General features: G+C 47.8%; 1 protein-coding gene across 4 annotated transcripts in view; it reads left to right on the forward strand.

The window, feature by feature from the left end:
- Positions 1–53: 53 nt before the first annotated feature.
- Positions 54–25,813, forward strand: part of Mettl7a (methyltransferase like 7A) — a 47,032-nt gene continuing 21,272 nt past the window's right edge. Inside the window, exons 1-2 of one of the 4 annotated variants that reach the window (XM_039079337.2) lie at positions 54–1,469; positions 7,616–8,866. In XM_039079337.2, coding sequence (XP_038935265.1) covers positions 961–1,469; positions 7,616–7,778 — 672 coding nt within the window. In that variant the 5' untranslated portion in view covers positions 54–960 and the 3' untranslated portion in view covers positions 7,779–8,866. Of the gene's footprint in view, positions 1,470–5,346; positions 5,477–7,615; positions 8,873–25,813 lie in introns of those variants that run through there. The other 3 variants (XM_039079338.2, NM_001037355.2, XM_063263674.1) reach the window with 3 other exon arrangements.

Below are 25,813 nucleotides of genomic sequence, written 5' to 3' on the forward strand. Positions count from 1 at the left end.
TTTTGGCTCAAAAGACAATTCCCGACATCAGTGCAGCTGGGCACTGCCACAGAGACGGCCTCTCAGCGCTGCTTGAGAAGACGCAGAGCCATCAAGAGAATTCCAGGTCGGCTTGGGCTAAGGAGCGAGACCCAGAACAAACCCCAAGTCGGAAGCCTGGAGCTTGAATCTATTTTATGAAACCCATCAGACTCCCAACGGTGACCGTTCTGAGCACCTTTACTCTAAATCAGCGTCGTTACATAGTAACCAAGTATAATAAGATTGACAGTTGTGTTTTAAAACAGGAATAGTTCAAAACCGTGACTTAGCAGAGATCCTTCTGGTGAATTATTAACTTATGAAAGGCTCAGTTCAGAATGGGAACTGACAAATTGTTGGGTGAGGCTTGGCGAGGTTTCCTTTCACTTCCTTTATAACAAAAACAGGTTTTGGGGTGGGGTGTGGTGGCCAGAGGAGAAGGGAAGAATAAAGTGAGATAAGGGGGAGCCTTGGCTGCCATCTTCCCTGGTGCGCTGACCCTGCTCTACGTGGGGGATTCTTCCTAGAAAAGGCTTGGGTGGGTGGTGTGAAAGCACACACTGAGCACTACCAACAGCGACAGGAAACTAGGTGCAGCCTCCAGACCCAAACAAAGCCAGGGAGGACCAGGGTCAGGGTTCAGGCAGCAACCCCTCCTAAGAGATACAGGGGGTAGGGGGGGCGTAGTCTTAGGCCGCTGCGTCCGGAGCTGCGCCAACGTCTGCTAGCTGGCCCTGGCCGGTGGCCCGTGGGGGTTGGGAAGGGTAGGTTGGGGGTGGGGCGGGTGGGAGTTGGAGCCCTCCCCGGCTCTGGGATTTTTTTCCGGCTCAGTCGGTGCCTCCCTCCTTCCTGATTGGCTCTGGAGCGAGGCCAGGAGCCTGCGCCCTGCTTCTCCAGGAGACACTCGAGACCACGGCCCTTTCTCCTCTACTCGCAAAGATGACGCTGGCCATCCTGGCCCTGCGACTGGTGGTCTGCACCCTGTCGTTCCCCCTGTTTCTGCTGAACCTTATAGGCGTGTGGAGCTGGGTATGCAAAAGGTGCTTTCCCTACTTCCTGAAGCGGTTCACGGTGATGTACAACGAGCAGATGGCTACCCGAAAGCGGGAGCTCTTCAGCAACCTGCAGGAGTTCGCGGGCCCCTCGGGGAAGCTGTCGCTGCTGGAGGTGGGCTGCGGCACCGGCGCCAACTTCAAGTTCTATCCCCCCGGATGCAGGGTCACTTGCATCGACCCCAACCCCAACTTCGAGAAGTTCTTGTTCAAGAGTGTCGCAGAGAACCGGCACCTGCAGTTCGAGCGCTTCTTGGTGGCCGTTGGGGAGGACATGCACCAGGTGGCCGATGGCTCTGTGGACGTGGTGGTCTGCACCCTGGTGCTGTGCTCGGTGAAGAGCCAAGAGAAGATCCTGCGCGAGGTGTGCCGAGTGCTGAGGCCGGTGAGTGACAGGTGTGAGGACTGGCTAGCTGCAGCTATCATGAGCGAGGGTGGGACTATCAGTTTCGAGTGGATTCTAAACTAAAAAGCAAATGACTCCAGAAGAATTTTGCAGAAGAAAAAGAGTGGCAGTGAACTACAAGAGTAAGGGCTGACAAATCAGAACACAGAAAGTTCTAAACTGCAGGGTAGTTCAGATGTCAAACTTGATAACAGAAGCTCCGGGGAACAGCTGAGGGGGTCTCGCCATGAGTCCCAGCGCTGGGGAGGCAGAGGCAGGTGGGTCTCTAGGAGTTCGAGGCCAGGCTGCTCTACATAGTGAGGGCCAGGCCAGCTAGGGATGCACAGAGACCACGTCACCAAAACAAAACAAACAAAATTTGCAGGTTTTGTGCAAGGATATTGGTTTTGTGGGGGGTTTTTTTTGTTTTTTTGTTTTGTTTTGTTTTGTTTTGGTTCTTTTTTTTCGGAGCTGGGGACCGAACCCAGTGGTTTTGTGTTTTAAAAACCGGTCAGAGAAAAAAAGATGCGCAACTGGGCAGGAACCGGAATGTAAACTAAAGTGGACAATCATGAGGCAGACTGTGGGGCCGTTTGCTTACAGCAGTGTCAGAGACTTACGGTCTATAATACCGGGGCGGGTCTGGGAAGGCCCCCTCGTACAGAAAGGGGTTTGGAAGGCTCGTTTAGTAACACCAAAATGTCAAGTGAACGTACTTTCTCTGTCAGAAATTCGTCTTCAGCTACACGTATGTAAATCCTTGTCTATCCCAAGGATGCTCACTGAAAGCATTTGCAGTACTGTAAACTGGAAAGAGACCGTGCGGACGGGAGCTTAGCACAGTCAGGGACTCTAACCATTACGAAGATCAAGAGCTGGGTGTGGCGGACCACACATGCAAACCCACCAGAGGTGTGTGAGGGTGAGAAGGACGGAAAGGCCAGCCTCAGCTATGTGCCCAGAGCAAGGCCAGCCTGAATTACATAGTAAAATTCTATCGAACAAAACAAAACAAATGAAAACTTAAAAAAAAAAAAATCCAACCAACTGAAACAAACAAACACAAACTTCAAGAAGAGTGATCTCTTCTGGATAGAAAAGAGAAAAGTGCTCAAGAAATAATGTTAACATGTTCATGCGAAAGGTAGTGAGAGGAGTTACTACCAGAGCAGAGTCACTCTGTGCCTTTCTAAAGGTCTGAATAAGTTCCTTGTACTGTGATTATCAGGTTAAATGGGTTTGTTCTGAACTCTAAGTGTGACATCCTAACATTTCCGCTTTTCATTTCAGAACAGGTAGAGATGCTCTGTGATACTGACATATATTCACACTCACACACATGCACACTCGCACACACATACTCAGTCTCTCACATGCATATACATATACTCACACACACACTCATGCATGCACACATATACACACACTCATACACATGCACATATACTCACATAGACACACTCATGTATGCACACATCTACACACCTCCAAACACCCCCCACACTCCCCCTCTCACATGTACACACACACACTCTCACTCTCTCACACACATACACTCTCACACACACATACACTCTCTTTCTCTCACTCACTCACACACACACACTCTCTCTCTCTCTCTCTCTCTCTCTCTCACACACACACACACACACACACACACACCCTTGTAGACACCTCTGAGGCTTAGCATTGTCTCTCTGGTGCAATGACAGACCAGTTATCAAACTAGTAGGTAAAGATCCTCAGCCTGGCTTGGGGCAAACACACCCATAGCCACACCTGGAGTGACACACACACAGAATCTTGGGGCTGGGGGAGGGGAACAAACGGGAGGATCCACCAAGTCTGAGTCTAGCCTGAGCTACACAGCAGGACCCCATCTTTAGAACACAGACAATAAAGCAAACCAGTATCAAGAAAGGGACATATTCTTGGGGCCAAACCCTGGGTCCCTTCATCCTCAGCCTGGCAACTGGGGCTTTACCAGGTGCTTCTAAGCTGATGCCAATCATAACTCCTCTGTGCAAGACGGATAATGCCCTGGACTGTCTTCCTTAGCCTCTGTGATTACCAGCTTACCACTCTGCTTGACAGAGCATGATGACAGCCTCAGTTAACCTTCACCACGGTCCCCTGAAGCAGAGATTTATGATTGCCATTTTGGAGTGAGATTGCAGACTCAAAGATGATAAATACACAGCCGTGAGTCTGACATGTTTTGGGGAGAAGGGACCAGGTTTCATTCTCACTAAATAGTGGTTGGCTGGCCTGACACTTTGTATATAGACCAGGCTGGCCTTGAACTCACAGAGAGCTGCCTGCTTCTGCCTCATAAGGACTGGAGGTTAAAGACATGTTCCACCACACCCGCCCAGGTCAGGATCTTTTTTGCTCTCGAGACGCTGAGGGTCTTTTCCTTGGCTCTTGTTCTGTGTATAGAACCTCCTCAGCTGCCTCATGCATCCTGTGTTTTCAGCTACATGCCTGCACAGACTTCCAAATCTTGACAGCCACTCAGAGCTCACTCTGCTCCCCCTCCCCCACCTTCCCAAGCTCCTAATTATTCATAAGCATTCCAAGCTGCTCTCTCCACTTCTCTGCTGTCTCCTGCCCTTGCCTAAGGAAAGCTTTTTTCGTTTTAATTAGGAAATTCAGTTCTCTATTCTTAAACATACGTCTTGCTTAAATTTATCTGTTTAGTTTGGGGTAACTGCATCTCTAAACTCTGAATTCTGTCTCAAAACTCTTCTGCCTTTGGGTAGCCAGGACTAGGGTAGCTTGCTTACAAAAGGGAGACTGGTTTACTAGAAAATGCCCGAAGGCGGTTTAATAATGTGTAGTAGTAGCATCTGCATGACCTATGTGGTCTGCAGATGCGCGTCAGATTGATCACCATCGAGACTGAGTAAAAACTAGTGACGAAATGCTACCCCGAATTCACACAGGGTGTGAATTCGAGCGCCTCCACCATGTCATTTGCATATTAATGAAATAATGCAATCTTTAAAACAACTCAGTTCAGTCTAGGAAGTGGCTCCTCTGGGTTCCTCCTCCCCTTCTACACGTGGGGTTTGCAGCCAGTGCCTGGGAACAATTTGTTAGTGAATTAAAAGGTTGGTTTTTTGTTTTTGTTTTGTTTTTATATATATTTATACATAGGTTCAATGCCAAGAGCCATCAATCAAGGAGAAGCTAAAAACCAACAGGTGATCTTCCTGAGGTGGTTCTGCCGTGGACTACACAGTTAATGATGGATTTGCTTCTGTGGGCAAGGCCCAGGAGAATTTCATTTTAGGAACGGTTCCTGCTATTAACATGCTTTTCCTGTTATTATTAAATATATGTGACAATCACTAGGTATTAGCCCACCCTTCTGAGAGGATCTCTGTGGAACAATGAAGTTGTGCTGTCTTGTGGTGATGCTCTATGGACAAATAGATAATGTCTTAACTCTTAATGATGACCCTATAAGAATTCCTAAAATCATATTAGTAATTATTAAGCTCTTTTATAACAGGACCGCTATTAAGCCCTTTCTGATGTCAAAACTTCGATTGAGAACTCTGCAAGTCTTCAAGTGTCGTTAGTTTATTGCTTCTGAGACAGAAAGCACCTACAACTTACAGCACATTCTGAGAGGTTGTAAAACGGTTAACCAAAGGTCTTAAGAGGATTCACTATGGGGGCAAGGACGGAAAATAAAATACTGACTGGGTTTATCTGTACAAAACTTCACCGATACCTTAGACACAAAAGTTACGGTTTTTAACTCTCCGTGAACCTGTAGAACTGGTGATGAATGTTTACTCAGATAATTAGTCTCCACGGACACACATGCAATCATTCTCTGTTGTAAACTTCATATTCAATTTATGTCTGAACTTCTAGTGAACTTTTGTAAAAAAGGGATGCCTGGAAAAACCACGTGACTCTATTCCCCAAAGCCAGCCCTAGGAGCCAGATGGATGGCACACACCAGTAAAGCCAGCACTGGGGCTGTGGAGGCAGGAAGATGGAGAGTTCAAGAGCAGCTAGCTATACAGTGAGTTTGCTAAGTGGTGATTTCCAGACCAACCTGCATGATGTTGTGAGGCTGTTTCAAAAGACAAGAAGCAACAATAACAAAGATAAAAGAAGCAGGGGGTGAACTCTGGGATAGCTCAGCCAGGCACCTGCCCTGGGGCAGTAGTGCTTGCTCTTGGGCACTCACATGTGTGTCCCCAGCCCACCCCAGTCCCCACTCCCTCAGGTCTTATGTAACCCAAGCTGGCTGTCCACTCCCACTCTGCATGCCTTCCACCTCCTCACTTTTGGTGCTGGACCTGGGAAGAGACCTCCCGTAGCTCCACAGGCCTAGAAGAGTGTGTGTGTGTGTGTGTGTGTGTGTGTGGTGTGTATATATGTATGTGTGGTGTGTGTGTGTGTTTGTGTGTGTGTATGAGTATGTGTGGTGTGTGTATGTGTATATGTGGGGTGTGTATGTGTGGTGTGCATGTGTATGAGTATGTGTGGTGTGTGTGTGTGTATGTGGTGTGTCTATGTGTATATGTGTATATGTGGTGTGTGTGTGTTTGTGTGTGTGTGTGGTGTGTATATATGTATGAGTGGCATGTGTATGTGTGGTGTGTGTGTGTATGAGTATGTGTGGTGTGTGTATGTGTATATGTGGGGTGTGTGTGTGTATGTGTGTGTGTTTGTGTGGTGTGTGATGTGTATGTGTGGTGTGTGATGTGTATGTGTGGTGTGTGTATGTGTGGTGTGTGTGCGTGTGTATGTGTTGTGTGTGTTTATGAGTATGTGTGGCGTGTGTATGTGTATATGTGGGGTGTGTGTGTGTATGTGTGTGTGTTTGTGTGGTGTGTGTATGTGTGGTGTGTGATGTGTATGTGTGGTGTGTGTGTATGTGTGGTGTGTGTGTATGAGTATGTGTGGTGTGTGTCTATGAGTATGTGTGGTGTGTGTATGTGTGGTGTGTGTGTGTATGAGTATGTGTGGTGTGTGTGTGTGCGTGTGTATGTGTGGTGTGTGTGTATATATGTGTATGTGTGGTGTGTGTGTTTGTGCGTATGTGTGTGTATGAGTATGTGTGGTGTGTGTATGTGTGTATGTGTGGTGTGTGTATGTGTGGTGTGTGTATGTGTGGTGTGTGTATGTGTGGTGTGTGTGTGCGTGTGTATGTGTTGTGTGTATATGAGTATGTGTGGCGTGTGTATGTGTGGTGTGTATGTGTATGAGTATGTGTGGTATGTGTATGAGTTTGTGTGGTGTGTGTGTGTGTGTGGGTATTGTGGTGTGTGTGTATGAGTATGTGTGTATGTGTATGTGTGGTGTGTGTATGTGTGTGCGTGTGTATGTGTGGTGTGTATGCATATATGTGGTGTGTATGCATATATGTGGTGTGTGTATGAGTATGTGTGGTATGTGTGTGCGTGTGTATGTGTTGTGTGTGTGAGTGTGAGTATGAGTATGTGTGGTGTGTATGTGTATATGTGTGTGTGTGTATGTGTATGTGTGGTGTGTATGTGTGTGTGTGTGTGTGTGTGTGTGTGTGTTGGCTGACCTTAATCCTCCTGCTGGCAGCCCTAGAACTAGGATTACAGGTGAAACTCAGCACACCAAGCTAATAGAATTGTAATTTTATTACTCCTGATCAGAATAAGGAAAAAGGCAACCCCCAGGAATTCTTTATGACCACAAAAATATAGCTATTGCTTAGATTGGCAGTTCCTTTTAATACATGTAAGACAGGGTCCCGGGGTTGGGGATTTAGCTCAGTGGTAGAGCGCTTGCCTAGGAAGCGCAAGGCCCTGGGTTCGGTCCCCAGCTCCGAAAAAAAGAACCAAAAAAAAAAAAAAAAAAAAAAAAAAAAAAAAAAAAAAGACAGGGTCCCACTGTGACTGGGCTAGCCTGTAACTTAAGGTCATCTTCCCTTAGCCTCCCTGGTGTAGAGATTCCAGGCATGGGCTATCATACCCTCTGTATAAAATGTGACAGAAATTGAAATGATGTTACCCAGATAATACCTTATTCCATTTTAATCTACCTGTGTCTTCCCAAAGTCAGCTTTAGGCCACTGAAATGTGAAGCTTGAGGCGTTTTGTAGAGTGGGTTTCCCAAAGCCAGTATCTTTAAAATATGTGTGTGCGTTTCTTCTCAGGGAGGGGCCTTTTACTTCATGGAGCATGTGGCGGATGAACGGTCCACCTGGAATTACTTCTGGCAGCAGGTCCTGGATCCTGTCTGGTTCCTTGTTTTCGATGGATGCAATCTTACAAGAGAGAGCTGGAAGACCCTCGAGCAGGCCAGCTTCTCCAAGCTGAAGCTGCAGCACATCCAGGCACCACTCTCCTGGGCTTTGGTGCGGCCCCACATCTATGGCTATGCTGTGAAATAGCGCGTGTGAGGTGGCGGGAGAGAGCCGCTCTGCTCCGCCGGTTTGAGGCTTCCGTTTTAGATGTAAAACTGGGAGAGGTGAAAATCAGGTTCATCCCTACAGGTTTTGGTTTAGCCCTTTTCTATACTGTCTCCCACCGAATCAAAACTGAATCAAAGCAGCTTTGAACTCTCCCTCCAAAGGAACCAAAGGTCTTCCCCATAAACCTTTCGTAAGGAAGCTGTGGGGGAAACTTATAGCTTGCAAACAGAATAAATAAATCCCGGTGGAGTGAAAAATCCACTCACATAGGAGCACCCTTTACTTCCCCCATCCCAGTAAAAAGGAATTGGAACCCACTTGCTATCCTGTTGCTCCTGGTCTGCTTTCGCTGCCGCCTGTGCTCTGGCCAGCGGCTCAGGGTTTCGCCACTGCCTGCTGCACTGTCCCGCCTTCCACAGCATTTATAAGTGCACCGGACACACCAGCACCATCACAGAACTGTTCAAGATGGTTGGGAAGTCCCCATTTAATTTCCCCTTCTTATCTAGCACATACTTTGCTGGATATAACTACCATAGTAAAAAGCCACTACAGTTAGGGAAATGGGTATAATGTGGGGGACCCTAAAAGTAACTCATGAGAATAGTTAGCAAGGACTGGGGAGGATTCTGATCAAGTTTCACTGGTCCTGAGTGGGTGTGGTGGCACAGCCTTGATCCCAGCACTCTGGAGGCAGAGGCAGAGGAGGAAGGTAGATCCGAGTGTAGCCTGACCTACAGATCGAGTTCCAGGACAGCCAGGGCTACACAAAGAAACCCTGTATCAAAGGAAAAAATTCCACCGGTCCTGAAACGAATCCATGGATATCAGTGTGTTCACACAGAGAGCGAGTCTGGGTGGGCCCAAGGGTTTCAGCTGCTTTTGTATGTATCTAAACAAATGTATATTTCCTGAGATGATTTTGCAGAAGTTCTATTTTAAATATTAACAAATTCATATTCGTGTAATAAATAAAAATAAATGTTTTCTATATCTGCCTGTTTGGCTTCATTTGTGTCTTAGTGTCTCTGAGAAGGAAACTTCCACTTAGAAAATTAAGGTATTTGAGTGTAGAAATGTGTTTTTCTACAGCCAAGTTCTACATACAATGCATAAGGGATGTTTCTTGATGCTGTGATCAAATCTCTGACAGGCCAGGACTGAAAGGGGAAGGGTTTGTTTTGGCTTACAGTTTGAAAGGATACAGTCTATCTGGTCTGGGAGGGAAACTACCTTGGCAGGAGTGGGAGGCAGCTGGTTACACTGTGTCACAGTCAGGAGTTTGAGACCATACTGAGACCCGGATAGAACCGGGACCAGACTACATAATCTCAAGTGATTCATTTTCCTTACCAAGGCCACTAAAGTTCTACAGCCTCCCAGAGCACCTAGCTGTGAGGCAAGTGCTCAACCCTATGAGCCTGCAGGGAGATGTTTGGCATCTAAATGACATACACGGTTAGTAGATCTTAGCCATTTTGGAAGGATCAGAGTGGGGTGTGAGGGTGCGGTTACCATCTTTTTCCTTTCTTTGCTCTCTTCCCCCAGTCGCCTCTTAGAAGTGCCATGCTCGGGATTGAACCCAGGGCTGTGAGCTAGGCAAGACTCCACCATGGAACCAGGCCCCAATCCTAGATTAGGAATTTGGACTGGGGTTTTGAATCAAGGAGCCTTAGCGGCCCCCAAACTTAAAAGGTCCACCTGCCTCTGCCTCCTGTGTGCTGATCAAAGTCGTGTGACAACACAGCCATCCAGAAGGAGTTTTGAGATATTTAAGTTCAAGGATCCTATTTGCAAATGCACAGAGCAGGTGGAAAGGCTCTGCCTCTTGAACACTAAGTCAGTATTGTTGAGGCCCGGGTGCCTCTCTCTTCAGCCATGAAAGATGAGCCTCCTCGTCTCCCCAAAAGTCAGACCTTCCTTCTTCCACACATTTCACCACTAAGTTATGCTGGTCCGATGACTGTGAGTCTCACAAAGGCACTGGCGTACCTCATGAAATGTACCCATCACATTGGAAAGTAATGGCCCGGTGCAGAGGCCTAGCAAACTCCTCCTCTGAGTGGAGCTGCGAACAGCCTGGCTTACGCTATAGAGCACCACGGCTAGAGAAAGAAGTGCACGTGTGCCCACAGCCGCACCTGGTGCTTTAAGTGGATGCTGGAAATCAAAATTCAACTCCTTACTCTTAGACCCAGCTATGTCCAGCCCAGGTCTGCATTTCCTTACTCAGGCTCCCTTTCACTTCACGTGAAGCCCGAATTGTGCTTTTTGTAAATTAATCTATGCTGTATCTAAGTCTGAGCCTTACCTGGGACCTTGGGAGGATGGAGGTGGAATTTTCCGCTCCCTACAATGTTTGTGTCTAGTGTCTTTATAGTTTCCTCAGCAGCGGAAGGGCTCATCTACCTGAAAGGCTCTGATAAGAAACAATGGGATGGGGGCTGGGGATTTAGCTCAGTGGTAGAGCGCTTACCTAGGAAGCACAAGGCCCTGGGTTCGGTCCCCAGCTCCGGAAAAAAAAAAAAAAAAAAAAAGAAACAATGGGATGGGGTTGGGGATTTAGCTCAGTGGTAGAGCGCAAGGCCCTGGGTTCGGTCCCCAGCTCCGGGAAAAAAAAAAAGAAAAGAAAAAAAAAAAGAAACAATGGGATGTCAGCAGAGGCGGTGTGTACCTACATGAGGCAAGCACTCTTGAGTGAGCTATACCCATGGCTTACTTTTTAACTGATGCTTAATATTGAGTCCCTACTATGTGTTCTGCTCTTGAATAAGCCGTAGAGAAGTTGTCTCTTCAGCCATCACTGAAGAAAATGCACAGATGTCAGAACATGCTATCCTACCTACCTTGGGGAAGAACAGGGGCTTCTTTGAGCTGAATTTAAAAATGGATGGAGAGAATTTCAGCTGCATGGAGCAGTTTGGGCTGTGGTTGAATGAAAGGAAGACGTTCATGTTCAAGAAGTGAAGGGAAGTGGCTGGAGAGATGGCTCAGCGGTTAAGAGCACTGACTGCTCTTCCAGAGGTCCTGAGTTCAATTCCCAGCACCCACATGGTGACTCACAACCATCTGTAATGAGATCTGATGCCCTCTTCTGGTGCATCTGAAGACAGCTTCAGTGTACTCATAATAAATAAATAAATAAATAAATAAATAAATAAATAAATAAATCTTTTTTTTTTTTTTTTGGAGCTGGGGACCGAACCCAGGGCCTTGCGCTTCCTAGGTAAGCGCTCTACCACTGAGCTAAATCCCCAGCCCCCAAATAAATCTTTTTTTAAAAAGAAGAAGAGGGGTTGGGGATTTAGCTCAGTGGTAGAGCGCTTGCCTAACAAGCACAAGGCCCTGGGTTCAGTCCCCAGCTCTGAAAAAAAGGAAAAGAAAAGAAAAAGAAGAAGTGAAGGCAAGGCAGACAGGATGGTTCAATGGTTGAAGATACTGCCACGCCTGCTGACCTGAGCCATCCCTGGAATCCACACAGTGGAAGGACAGAGAGAGCAACTCTCTCCTCTCTACACAGGCATCCTAGCAGGTACATGCCCCCACACAATCAGTAAGTGAGTAAAGCACTGGGTGTGTGGCACTCAAGAGGCAGTGTGGCCCAGCCAGGGCTACATAGGGAAGCCCTGACTCAAAGCAAAGGCCGGAGGGCAGTGCCAGGCGCCAGGGCCTGCATGAAGGGCAGGTTCTGTGTTCACAGCCTCTTACCGACTCTTAAGGGGCTGAGAGCCCAAGTGTTTCCATGGTTACCTCCCACTCCCACCCCTGTAAACATTCAAACGTCTTATATTTTTTCCCAGGTTCTCTGATGTTCTGTGTCCTCAGCGTTGGAAGAGAAGCAAACATTGCATAATCATTCCGTTTGTGCTGTTGGCCCCAGAGCAAGCCCTCCCTCTTGGTGTTGCTTTGAAAAAGCACAGTACTTAGCTGAAATGAAACTCCTGTTTGTCAGTTAAGGCTGCTGACAGTGCAATGAGTCTTCACAGGGCTGATATCAACAAAAGCAGGAGAGGGCTATTCTCTTAATCCTGGCACTTAAAACCAACCCAGGCTGCGGGGAAGAACCACAGGAATTCCCTAATGAACTGTTGAGCCGCTGGCTCCACCCCTCTCCAGGGAACACAGGCAGAGGTCACAGGGACCAAGAGCAAAGGACCAAGAGTGGTCCCTGAGCCGGATTCTTCAACCCGTTTAAAAACAACAGCAGCTAAGCAACAGTGTTTTTCTTCTAAAGCAAAGTGTTTGAGAAACTGGTTTATCCTGGAGTGTGTGTATAAACTACGAAAATTACTGGCCAAAATGTATCATTCCTAAAAGTAAAACAAATAAACAACAGAACACAGCTCACAAGGTGGCATAGTCTTAAAGGTTGGGAGGCAGGAGGTGGAGGGAGAAGGATGGCTAACCCGAGGCCGGATTCGGCTACAGTAGACAGTTTAAAGCTAGGCTGGCATATAGAGCCAGACAACCAAAAGCAACCCAAAATCTCACGAGCATCTTCTGTCAGGCGCACCTTCCCAGTCCTTAGGCCGTTCACGGCCCTGATGTCCACCCAGCCTTTCACCTAAGGATACAAGTTTCTATATTAAAGTGCCTTTAGGCCAGGCACAGTGGCACAGGAAGTGCCTCAGGAAGCAGAGGCAGGAGAAAGGCAACTTTGAAGCTAGCCTAGGGCACAGATACTCTCTCTGCCTGAAAACTTCAAAGTCCCTTTCTTTATGCCACACAGCAACTTTGACGATTTCAGGATTTCTCTAACCCTAACCCAAAGGCAGACTCATCCCCATTTAATATAAGAAAAGCTCGTTTGCAAGGACTTCCAGGGTTATCTCGGCATCCAACTTCCCAAGGCTATCCCAGCTTCCAACTTCCCAAGGCTATCCCAGCTTTCCAGGTAACCTCTGAGGAGCCTCAGGCAACTGATTATCCCTCCCAGCCACCCTCATTTCACTGTGAAAGGTCCCCTGGGACTCATCTCTGCTACTCTGTCCCTTTAGCCTTTGTTCTGCTGTCAAATTGGAAGCAACCATATACCTCAGGAAGATTTCTCGCACACCATCCCTGGTCCAGACCCCATTACAGCAGTTTCAGGTTTCGGTGAACTGCGGTCACCTTGGATGAAAGCAGAACCTTTTGGGCCAGTGGAGGACAGCTTTCTCTGAGGTCAGGGTGTATCCTGCAGCATAAGCAAGCTTCCAGAAAACCGGCTTGTACCCAGACTGCAGGCAGCAAGAGCTATTCTATCTCCATGCAGAACCAAACAGAAACAGGCTCCACCAGACCACACCTTAACCAGGACTGCTTAATTATACACACTTCCGCTCCCCCGCCCCCAACTCTTCATTTATTTAATTTTTAAGTTTCATCTGATTAATTTATGTATGTGGGTGTTTCGTACGTCTGTGTAGCACATGCACGTATGGTACCCAAGGAGGCCAGAGAATGGTGCCAGCTCCCCTGGAACTGAAGTTACCAAAGGTTGTGAGACATCACATGGGTGCCAGGAATCAAACCTGGGTCCCCTGGAAGAACAGCTAATGCTCTTAACCACTGAGCCATCATCTTTCCAGCCCCTTTCTTTTCTATTTAAATCATGTCAGCCTGCTGGGTCGCAGTGGCCCTAACCTTTAATTCCAATGCTGGGGAGGCAGAGACGAGCAATCCCTGTGAGTTCAAGACCAGCCTGGTCTACAGAACAAGTTCCAGGACATCCAGGGCTACACAGAAAAACCCTGTCTCAAAACAACAAAACCCTCAAAACCAACAAAAGAAAACCGTATTAGTCTATTGGAAGGTAGCCTGGGGTCATTGAACCCCTTTTTCTGTAGTACAATGTGCCCAAAATCAGTCTCTCTTTACCACCATTGTCTTTAACTGGTTTAGCTTTGGGCTTGTGGACTCCTGGACCCAGGGCTTTTGTCTTAAAATCCTCCAGTAACAACCCAACTGACACAGCCTGTCAAAAGTTCAGCCAACAGACACCTCCTTGTGGGGCGAGGGGCTGGGGCCCAAAGGCAGGTGCAGGACAAGAGACCAACCAGCTGCTACCTGGCCGAAAACCTCCACAATGCTATCTGCTGGAGGAAACAGGAAGCAGCCATGAGCCCCCGCAAACTGCAAAGTGAAATATAGCATTTGCTCTTTGTGGCTGGAGAGAGGAAATGGCACACAGAAAGCCAGATGACCCTCAACATGTGTGCATCTGCCCCTGGGCCTGAGACTCATGAATCAGCACTTAGGAGCCAAGGCAGGAAGTTGATGGGCAGCCACTAGAGCCCACTCTCTGAATCTGTTGGCAGGGAACCCCTTGGGGAGTGTGGGCTTCTGGGAGAGCATAGCTGCAGGGGAGGCCTCTTCTAAAAAGGATTTATGAAAGGAAGCCAGGAAAACAAAACTATCAGGTGACATGGGACATAGAGAAGCCAAGTGATTATGTAAAGCTTTTCGTGGGAGTTTAAAAAAAGATGACCCCGTTTTAACAATTGTTGTTCAGCATTGGGCAACAGGCACTTGGGGGAGGGGGGGTGTTGTTTGCTTTGTGACAGGGTTTCTCTGTATAGCCCTGGCTGTCCTGGAAATTGCTTTGTAGATCAGGCTGGCCTCGAACTCAGGCATATTTTACCACCCACCACCCAGCAGCTGACATTCAGTTTTGATCTAAGCCTGGCAAGGAAGAAACAACTCAGCAAGCGATTTCCCAGACACCAGGCTCTGACCCAGCAAGTCCCCGATGTGGGAAAATGCTCCGAGGGCTCTCTAAAGTGGTTAACTCTCAAGGTAACTAGGTAACTCTTGGTAACTAGGTAACTCTCAAGGTAACTGGGTAACTCTCTAGGTAACAAGGTAACTCCCTCTCCTCTAGGTTACTAGGATTCCCTTTACAGACCCTGTTGCTGTTGACCGCCTGCCATGATCATGTCGCTCCCCTCCCCTTCTGCTCCCCCTCTCCCCGCCAGGGTCTTCCTATACATTAGTTCCAGGAACAGATTCATTTAATTATTTACTTCTTGTATTTTTCAAGACAGGCTCTCGCTGGCCTGAACCCCGCTGTTTTTATTTTATTGTGCACGTGCAAGCCTGCACGCACTGTGGTACAGGTGGAGGCCAGAGGCCAGCTCTCCAGGCTGGTTCTCTCCTGCCACCTTGTGGGGCTTGGGGTTGGGACTCAGCTCAGTCAGGTTTAAACACCTCTATCAGCTGAGCCATTCCTAAGGCTCTTAGCAGTTACTCTTGGCTGATCCTACACACACAATTACAAAGACACCCACTCATCCACTGTGAAACTGATGCTCGACTGCTCATCTCAGCATTTAGAGCCAGCTGCCAACTGATTCTTCAATGCTTTCCCTAGCTTTAGGGAGCAGGAGCGGGGAGGGGAATGGAGTCAAACTCTGAACCCAAATCCAACTGCTATCTATTACTATTATTTTATATCTATCTATGTACCTATCTCTGTATCTATCTATGTATCTCTGTATCTATGTGTCTATCTATGTATCTCTGTATCTATGGATCCATCTATGTATCTCTGTATCTATGGATCCATCTATGTATCTCTGTATCTATCTATGTAACTCTGTATCTCTCTATCTATCTCTGTATCTCTGTATCTATCTATCTCTGTATCTCTGTATCTCTGTATCTCTGTATCTCTGTATCTCTGTATCTATCTATCTATCTATCTATCTATCTATCTATCTATCTATCTTCAAGACTGGGCTTATCTGTGTGGTTGTCCTCCAGCTCACTCTGGCTAGACCTGGTCTGGTAGACCAGGCTGGCCTTGAACTCAAATATCTCTCTGCTTCTCTCTGCCTCCCAAATGCTGGGATTAAAAGTGTGCATCATGGGTTGGGGATTTAGCTCAGTGGTAGAGCGCTTGCCTAGGAAGCGCAAGGCCCTGGGTTCGGTCCCCAGCTCCGAAAAAAAAGAACCAAAAAAAAAAAAAAGTGTGCATCATCACAACCAGCTTCACCATTTTTTTTTTCCCGAGGCAGCATCTTTTGCTGAACTTGGAGCTCACTGGTTCAGCTAGACTGACTGACCAGCCGGCTGTCTTCAGTCCACAGTACTGGGATTGCAGGATGGGTCACCACAGCCAGCTTTATTCACTCAGTGGAAGGGAACTGTGCACATGAGAGGCTGTGAGAGAGAAAGGACAGAGCCAGAGACGCTTCATAAACTCAAGAACCCTCGGTGCTGAGTTCTGAGGCAGCTCTGCAGATTCGCCTGCCCACAGCGTCACTTCCCTTAGCACGCATGAGAAGAACAGAATGAAACTGGTCCTCCTACCAGAAAATACTTTTCTTTTTTTTTTGTTCTTTTTTTTTCGGAGCTGGGGACCGAACCCAGGGCCTTGCGCTTCCTAGGCAAGCGCTCTACCACTGAGCTAAATCCCCAACCCCAATACTTTTCTTCTGTAAACATAGCTTAAGGATACAAAAGTGTGAGTTCAGGGGTTGGGGATTTAGCTCAGTGGTAGAGCGCTTGCCTAGGAAGCGCAAGGCCCTGGGCTCGGTCCCCAGCTCTGGAAAAAAAAAAAAATCACTGCTCTTCCAGAGGGCCTGGGTCAGGTCCCAGCTTCCACATGGTGGTTTACTATAATCTAACTCCAGTTCCAGGGGCTGTGATGCCTTCTTTTGGTGTCCCATGCACTGCATGAGCACAGAATACATGCATGCAAAACATCCATACACATAAAATATAACAACAACAACAACAATAATAATAATACACTGTTATTGCAGGTAGAAATGCTTCTTCATGGTGCAGTGCTTGTCTGGTGTGTAAGAAGCCTGAGAAGCCTAAAATCAACACACATTTCAAGAGAAAACACGTGCCAAGCGTTTGTGTAGCCGTTATGTTAACGCCTCCCAATGCCATATGTAAGACATTAAACTCAGAAGTCCTGGGCCCCCGAAGGCCTCTTAGTCTGTGACCTTTTCCACCTTAAACCTGTTCTCAAGTTGAAGCGACTATCTCCACCTACCAGCCTGCTGTCTCCACCCACCAGCCTGCTGTCTCCACCCACCAGCCTGCTGTCTCCACCCACCAGCGTGCTGTCCCCACCCACCAGCCTGCTGGCCCCACCCACCAGCCTGCTGGCCCCACCCACCAGCCTGCTGGCCCCACCCATACCAACCTATTTCTGTCTCCACCTACCAGTCTGTCCTTGAGAACTTACCTACACTAGCTCCTCTCCAGACGGTGAATCCACTCCCTGTCATGTTCACCGTCATGCCATCCTGGCCTGTTGCTATTCATATCTGCCGATTCTAGCAGGACCTTTCTTTACTCCAATCTGCTTCTTTCGCAGTTCTTATCTAGTAACACAGCTTCTGTCACTGTTGGTCAAGCTGCAAATGTCATTCTAGATCGCTCCTCGCTTCCCTTCCACACCAGCGTCCCTCCACTGCTTCTGGACCCATTGCTTTTCAGCACTGACTGGCTTCCAGCTTGACCCTTCACACCTAGCTTCTGCTACAAACTGCTCAAAATCCCTCCATGGCGACTCATGCAAAGCTTCCTGAGCGTGGTGGCACACACTTTAATTCCAGCACTCAGGAGGCAGAGGCAGATGGATCTCTGAGTTAGAGGCCAGCCTGGTCTACACAGCAAGTTCCAGGACAGCCAGAGCTACACAGAGAAACCCTGTCTCAGAAAAACAAATAAATAAAAACAGAGCTGGTGTCCATGAGATGACTTACTCCCAAGCCTAGTAACCTGATCAATTTATGACGAAACCAGTCCCCACAAGTTTTCCAAAGTACACACAAGTGCACAATGAGCTAGAAAGTTGGCTCGGCAGTTTAGAGCGTTGCTGCTCGATTTTGCAGAGGACTGATGTTTGATTCCCAAAACCCTCATGGTCTGAAACCATGAGGAGATGCCAGGAGATCTGACACTGTCTTCTTGCCTCTGTGGGCTGCAGGCACACACCGGTACACAGACATATATGCAGGCAAACACTCATACCTATCAAGTAAAAGAAAAGAAAAAAAAATTTTTTTTTTGGTTCTTTCTTTCGGAGCTGGGGACCAAACCCAGGGCCTTGTGCTTCCTAGGCAAGCGCTCTACCACTGAGCTAAATCCCCAACCCCAGAAAAGAAAATTTAAAAAATTAAGGCATACCTAGATGCCTTTGCCTTGGGAAGCCCTAATGCATTCTTCCCCAGTGTCCTTCCACTAACTCATCCCTCTGTTGAAATAAAATGTCCTTTAGTAAACTCTAACAACTTCATGCCAAGCAAGGATCAGAACTGACTGAGTGGAGATCCCTGAAAGACTAAGAAAACGCCCCAGGCTGCTGTAGGTGACACCTCTGAGCAGTCTCTACACCTGTCACTGCTGGTGATACCAATTTGCTTCCCTAAGAATACTCATGAACTGGTTTTCCTGAGGAATCTTGGCGATCCAGAGCCATAGGAAGACACGCATTTGGCAAGTGTGGACACTTGGGGACACATCTGTCCTCTGTTTTGCAGAGGCCAGCACCCCACTCCCAACAAAGCTTAAGGGGACAGAGGACTTCAGAACCAAAGTGCAGAACCTGAAGGAAAGCAAGGACTGAACTCGGCTGCCTGGAAACTTTCCCAGGCTGGCCTCGAACTCCAGATCCTCCTGCCTCTGCCTCCTTCAGCAAATCCTACCAGCCTGCGCCACCAGAACCGGCGGAAAATTTCGCTGAAGAAGAGCCCTATTAGACAGTGTTCCACTGCCTACTGCTTCACTGTTCCCAAGAGAGCTTTCATTAAACTGCCTCTAAGACTGAGCCCAGAGCCCAGACAGACACCACTTCCTGGGAGCATCATGTGTCAGGGTAGGAAGGGAGCCACACTGCACTGTCACCTCACCCAAACACCTGCTGTGGAAATGTCGCTCAGAGCCTCAAGTCTACACAGAGATGGTGGAGAAGCAGCTCTTTGACGCAACATGGGCCACCTGCAGAGAATGCTGACATCTTCCACAAAGGAACAGGTCAGGGGAGCAACAGAGAGGCCAAGGTGATGGCTCAGTGGCTGGAAACCGCTGGCTGCCTTGCAGAGGACCTGGATTTAGCTCCCGGCACCCACACATGGCAGCTCACAACTGTCTGAACACTAGCTCTAGAGAACCGGAAGCTCTCTTCTGGCCTCTGCAGGTAACAGGTTTGCACACATATATAGACATGAAGAGAAAACACTCAAGCACGTAAAAAAGACAAAGTAAGTCTTACAGAAAATAAAAGCAACCGTATCATGCGGCAAATTGTGTGGTATATCTGATAAATAAGTTTTTATCATATACAAGAATGGGGGGTGTAAGAGTGGAGAAGATGAAAGTCGGGGGCTAACCCTGCCTGACTCTTGGCTCTGTCTGTACATCCAAACTTGGGAAAAATTGGCTTTTCTCCTGACCAGTTTCCCTTACAGAATCGCCTAATTTACATAGAAGCATCTCATTTAAATAAAGTTGGTTAAACTGTGGGAAAGCATCAGACAGAAGCGTCAGGCACCACAGTTAAGTGCTCAGCAAATGACCACACACTACCCACTACTATCCCTGCATCAACAGAAGCCTCCCCATGAAGGGTTCAGATCATGGGTCAACATCAGAGGGGGTTTGCTCTGCCTTGTTTGGGGAGTAAAAGGTGTAACACATAGTAAACAAGTGCTCTGCCACTAAGCTGTCTCCCTTCTGTCCCCAGCCCATCGTCTGAGTTTGTCATGAATACTTACTACATTTGTGTAATAAGCCAGGTGTTCGGTACTTGATCATGCAGGCACGGTTTTTGAGGTTTTAGAGCATTTCAGAGATGGAACCTTAAGAGCACACCAGAGCAGTGCAGCTAAGGGCGGGAAGTCATGGAGGGAAAGGAAGCCGTAAATAGTCACAAGAAGAGAACTCCCCAAATTGGATGGGACCAGGAATGAAGGAAGGGAGGTGTAAGGACGCCATTGAGGGTTCTGGCAGAGGGCCGAGTCAGCTGACAAGGTGTATGACAAAGACAACGGAAAGACTACGGACAGAAAACATTCCTAGGTTTGCACAGGGCAACCTCCTAGCTCTCACGGCTCTGCCAAGCCAAGAGAAGCTTTGGCAATTTCTCTTGAGGCCAGCTGTACAGAAACTTAGGCCGACAGAGTGTGGGTTAGGGAAGGACTCAGAAAGAGCAGATTCTCTCCTCGGGCGGGGCCTTTCCACAGGAAACTGCATCTAGTAGTTCTTCTAAGGAGCTATCATCCCCCTGTACTCCAAAATTAAAATGATTACATGGCCGGTAAGTGGACTTAGAATACTTAAGATATTTCTAGGAGACCGAAAAGGAGCCCATGAGGAGGGAGGCGGGAGGAAAGCAGCTTTGCTGTCAGTGACAGCAAGGGTAACAGAACAAATATGGCAGCCACGTGTCCTGTTGTGGTGGGTACACCTTCAGTCTCAGCACTCACAAGCCAGAGGAGGGCTAGTCTCTGAGAATCTGAGGCTAGCCTGGGCTACATAGTGAGAGCCTGTCCTAAAACAAGAAACAAAAACCCATGTGATACAAAAGCAGAAGAGGGATTCTGAGGGTAGAAGGCACAAGTGAGGACACGGACACGGTGAGCCAGTGGGGGTTGGGGGAGAATGGTGGGAGGAGCCAACCAAAAGTAGGCACAGAAATACCATGAAGAAACCTGTCACTTTGTATGCTACTTTAAAAAAAGATTTATTTATTTACCATATATAAGTATAGTCGTTGTCTTCAGACACACCAGAAGAGGGCACCGGGTCCCATTACAGATGGTTGTGAGCCAACATGTGGTTGCTGGGAATTGAACTCAGGACCTCTGGAAGAGCAGTCAGTGCCCTTAACCCCTGAGCCATCTCTCCAGCCTGTGTGCTACTTTTTAAATAATTAAAAATTAGGGCCGGAGATCTTAGCTCAGCAGTGAGGAGCACTTGCTGCTCTTGCAGAAGACCCACGTTCAGTTCCTAGCCCTGACTTGGTGGCTGCCAGGCATCCATGACTACAGTTCCTGGAGATCCAATATCCTCTTCTAATCTCCACTGCTGCACGGACACACGTGCAGGCAAGGTCCTCACACAGAAGAGAAAACGAATCTAATAAAAATTGAAAATTAAATAAACTACAAAGCCAGGCCTGGGGATGCTGCTCAGTGGGAGAGCACTTGTCTAGAACATCCAAGACACTGAGGTGGGTCACAGGTAAAGGGGATGCAGCTCAATGGTGGGACACATGCTCAGTGGGGACAAGCATTCTATCCTCAACCCCCAAATAAGGAGGGTTAAAAATAATCAAACGCTAGGCTCTTCCGGTGTGGTACTACTGGGCGAAGCTCCATCCTCCACAGTCCCTTCCTCAGCTGTTGCTCCCACCCTGGTTCCACGCACTGCGCCCTCTCTGTCGTTTGCCTCAGTGCCTTCCGGGCTTTTGGAAGTCTTGATGTGACTTCTGGAGGTATCTCCCTGCAGCCCCTGCACCTTCTTCCTCGCTCCCTTCCTTCTTGGTATTTAAAAACTTTTATTTCTGTATCTGTTTTGAAGACAGGGTCTCCCTGTGTATCCCTGGATACCCTGGAACTCACTCTATAGACGAGGCACACATCGAACTCAGAGATCCACCTCTACCCCCCCTCCCCCCGAGTGCAAGGCATTGAAGGCGTATAACCACACTATCGACCTGCCACCACAACTGGCCCTGTTTGTATTTGTGTGTGTCACGTGTACGATGCTGTCTAGGTGCTGAAAACATGACTCAAGTCCTCTGCGAGATCAGCAAGGGCTGAGTCGCCTCTCTCCCACCCCCAACCCCTGCTTCTTGCTCCCGGCCTCTCCCATTATCCAGCCCAGGCCAGCTGTGCTGAGCGCTGAGATCACAGGCACCCGCTCTGTCAGCTGACTCAGCTGACGTCACAGGCATGCGCTCTATCACCTGACTGTGTCGATCCTTCATGCTAGGTTTCTTACTGACAGAGCACTTAACAAATGTCTTTGAATTGCATCTCTGTAGCAGCCGCTCACCTTTGCCCTCTGATTAAATGATCCCAGTCCTTGTTTCCTCTGTTTCCTCAGTTAATGCCACAAAGACCAAACTCCCACCCGTCACGCTGTCACTCCTCTTTCCAGGTACTGACCTCAGCGTTCCTTCCCCAGAGGAACGAGAGTCACTGAGAAAGACTGGCCTGAGGTCTCCCAGGGTCCCCGTGGCTAGCCCCAGAGCCTAGCTCCTTTCCTAGGTCTGTCTTCTTGCCCTCTCCAGGGATTCCTTCCACTATATCCGATCCCTCAACACACTCCTTCCTCCCAGTTCTCCCTCCAAAACCCATTTCCTCTGTTTACACTAGCATTCTTGCTGCTACTGTTTTTTTTTATTTTGCTGTGTGGGTGCCCGTGTGCATTTGCACACATGCACACGCACTCACACACACAGACATGTGTATACACATCATCACAAATGCACACAATACATATACATGCATGTACACACAGTCACACATGCACGCACACATACTTACACACGCGCACACACAAACATGTATGCTGACACGAGATACTAGGGACTAAACAAAGCATTGTGAGATCTTTAAAGATGTGAATTTCATTTCATTTTCTTTTTTTTTAAAGATTTATTTATTTATTATATATAAGTACACTGTAGCTGTCTTCAGATACACCAGAAGAGGGCATCGGATCTCTTTACAGATGGTTGTGAGCCACCATGTGGTTGCTGGGAATTGAACTCATGACCTCTGGAAGAGCAGTTGGGTGCTCTTAACCGCTGAGCCATCTCTCCAGCCCTTCATTTTCTTCTTAATCTCTTATGTTCTGTTATTGGACCAAGATCCCCAAACAGCAGACAGTAGGATTAAGCATCACTCACTATCCATAGCTAGACAGATTTTGGCAACATTTGGCCTATTGATGAAGTTGTCCATTTATAAAGTTTTACACATCAAAACGCTATGAATTTGACCAGGCTACCCATTAATCATCTCTGAAAGGTTGTGTCTAATTTTAGCTTCGTTTTACAGTATTAAAATCTTGTTTATTAGGTTGCTTAGCAAAATTCTCTTCACAGTGTCACTGAGGGCAATTCGAGATCCTCATGAGTAACTTGTCAGGTCCCATGCCTGAGGTACGCCCCGGGGGTGGGGGGAGGGGAGTCAATTAGTATAAATGATGGCTTCAGGAGGAATAGTCACTCTTCCAGAAACACAGAATTAACCAATCCAGGCAATGGTTATTAGTAAGTACTGAATTTAATGGGCTAAGGTATAATAAATATCAGCATGTCTATAGAAATGAGTAAAATATTTTTAGATTTCTCGATTTCATGTATGCGAGTACACTGTAGCGGTCTTCAGACTCACCAGAAGAGGGCATTGGATCCCATCACAGATGGTTGTGAGCCACCACGTGGTTGCTGGGAATTGAACTCAGGACCTCTAGGAGAGCAGTCAGTGCTCTTAACCCATTTCCCATTTCTCAGCCATTTCCCAAGCCCCCCTATTAAAAAATGTTTTAATTGCAAAGGGAAAACAGTACTGTCCCAGTGGAGAAGCTGGCAGATTGACTTAAATTGACTTGGTCAGAGCAGAAGTGTGGCAGAAGTCGTGGCTCCCACTGCCTGCCACAGCAGTCTGAGGAACCCCTTTGGGACCTCCTCCTAAGGCAAAGCCAGGCCACTGAATTGCCTCCAGAAAGGAATTTTACAATGAGCCAGTATAGAGCAGAGCTGGCGCTTATGAGAGAGATTCCTAACGGGGATTTAAACCTGGAAGTTGGTAGAAAGGAGCACAGGGAAGAATAAGCTACCCCTGAGTGTGTGGGTGCAGGCTCCTCCAAGAAGTCAGCCTCAGTATCTTTACAGTAGCCACATAGCATCTTGGTGGGCTCCAGTGTTCCTGGAGAATTGAAATGGGATTATAAACTGCTTCCAGGGATAGAGAATGGCTCAGTGGTTAAGAGCACTGACTGCGGGGCTGGGGATTTAGCTCAGTGGTAGAGCGCTTACCTAGGGAGCACAAGGCCCTGGGTTCGGTCCCCAGCTCCGAAAAAAAGAACCAAAAAAAAAAAAAAAAAAAAAAGAGCACTGACTGCTCTTCCAGAGGTCCTGAGTTCAAATCCCAGCAACCACATGGTGGCTCACAACCATCTGTAATGGGATCCGATATGTGTGTCTTCTGGTGTCTGAAGACAGCTCAGTGTATTCATATACATAAAATAAATAAATACATCTTTTTTCAGTGCTTCCAACACTGAAAAAGGTGCCAGAGGTCAAAGTGTTTTTATCATAAACAAAACTTTGAGCTTTGCTTGTGGTTCCAAGAAGATATCTGGCTTCACGCCTGGGGAGGGGGCCATGTTTAAAGGTCTCACATACTCTGGTATTACCTGTGTGTCACTGATATTCCCGCCTGGAAATGCCTCTGTATAAGGACTATTGCCTCTGTGTGGACGATCTTTACAGCAAACTCTGGGGACTTTAGCCTCTCAGCTGGAAAGAGACTTTGGTCCAGAGTGAGAAGTCCCTTTCTCTTTTCCCGTCTTTCCACCCTGCCTCAATACCAGCTGAGGACAGAAACACTTTTCTACTTCAAGGGATGACGCACACTAGCTTGACATTGGCCTGTTTCCACCCCGGAGCTTGGTAAATGTTACAGGTTACTCCCGCCCACACCCCAGCCAGTCGGTGATTAGAAGACATTGCTTCCAGGTGCCCTCGGCAGTGTACAACACAACACAGGAGTGCGTGCTCTCAGCTCAGTGAGAAAGCGCCAGGGGAAAACTATATCCCAACCCCTACAAAATAGCCAGCCTGGAGACTGGGGAATGGTTGTAAGGAACAATGTTTGCTTTGCATGCCCTTGGCCACGGGTTCAATTCCCAGTACTGTAAAAGGGAAAAGCCTGCATTAATAAAATACCAGGGTTAGGAAAATCAAGACTTAAGGCGTTCATTCGGATCAAGAGGAGTGAAGACATGTGACAACTGATATGGGATCCTGATTGGATGATAGACAAAACAAAAGTCCGATGGGCTGGCACAAAGTGCTGCCAAGCCCGGCGTTCTTGAGTTCGGTCCCTGGGATCCACATGTTGGAAGTGGACCCGATCACCATAAACCGTCCTCTAGCTTCCATGGGTGTACGCCCCCCCCCTAGTAAAGTAAATAAGTGCGATTTTTTAAAGTGCAAAATTTTTTGCTAGACGTAATTAGAACAGCCGACGAAAATGTTAATTCCTATGATTACATACTAGTATCATCGATGCTGTATTTATTAGCGCGTCGCCGTTATGCAAGAGACCGCCCAAATGCATCGGCAAAGCATGGGGGCGGGGAATCAGTGTGCAATTTACCAGACGGAGGGAGAGGAGAGGGGACACATGCCAGAGTTCTAGTTAAAAGGGGCTGGGGATTTAGCTCAGTGGTAGAGCGCTTACCTAGGAAGCGCAAGGCCCTGGGTTCGGTCCCCAGCTCCGGAAAAAAAAAGAACCAAAAAAAAAAAAAAGGCATAAAGAAAACAACAACAACAACAACAAAAATCCATGAACTCTACCTGGTCCTCGGCCTTCACGCTGAGATCCATTTGCTGGAAGTGGAGGAAGGTGCAGGCAAGAAAGGGACATCTCCGCCCACACGAGAGCGCCAGGGCTGCCAGTCACAACCTGACAGATGGACAGATGCACCGCTCCTGGCCTAGGGCGCTATGTTCTCCTCAGTTAGCTCTCAGCGCTTTCCCGGATGCGCACCCTGCTGTGGATTGGCTCAGGGCTCTTTTATAAGGGATGTTGCTGGCCTGCGTGTTGGTGCAGGTGTGAGGAGGACGCAGGTTCCCTGTACTCAAACAGGCGCCCAGAGCTCTTGAGGAGTTCGAAGATTGGCCTTGATCCTCGCCTGCTGTCCGCTGGTTATCGGAGGACATTTTTGCTGTATATCATCATCCTTTTCCGTTAGGTG

This window comes from Rattus norvegicus, chromosome 7, assembly GCF_036323735.1.
Source record: "Rattus norvegicus strain BN/NHsdMcwi chromosome 7, GRCr8, whole genome shotgun sequence".
Taxonomy (NCBI): domain Eukaryota; kingdom Metazoa; phylum Chordata; class Mammalia; order Rodentia; family Muridae; genus Rattus; species Rattus norvegicus.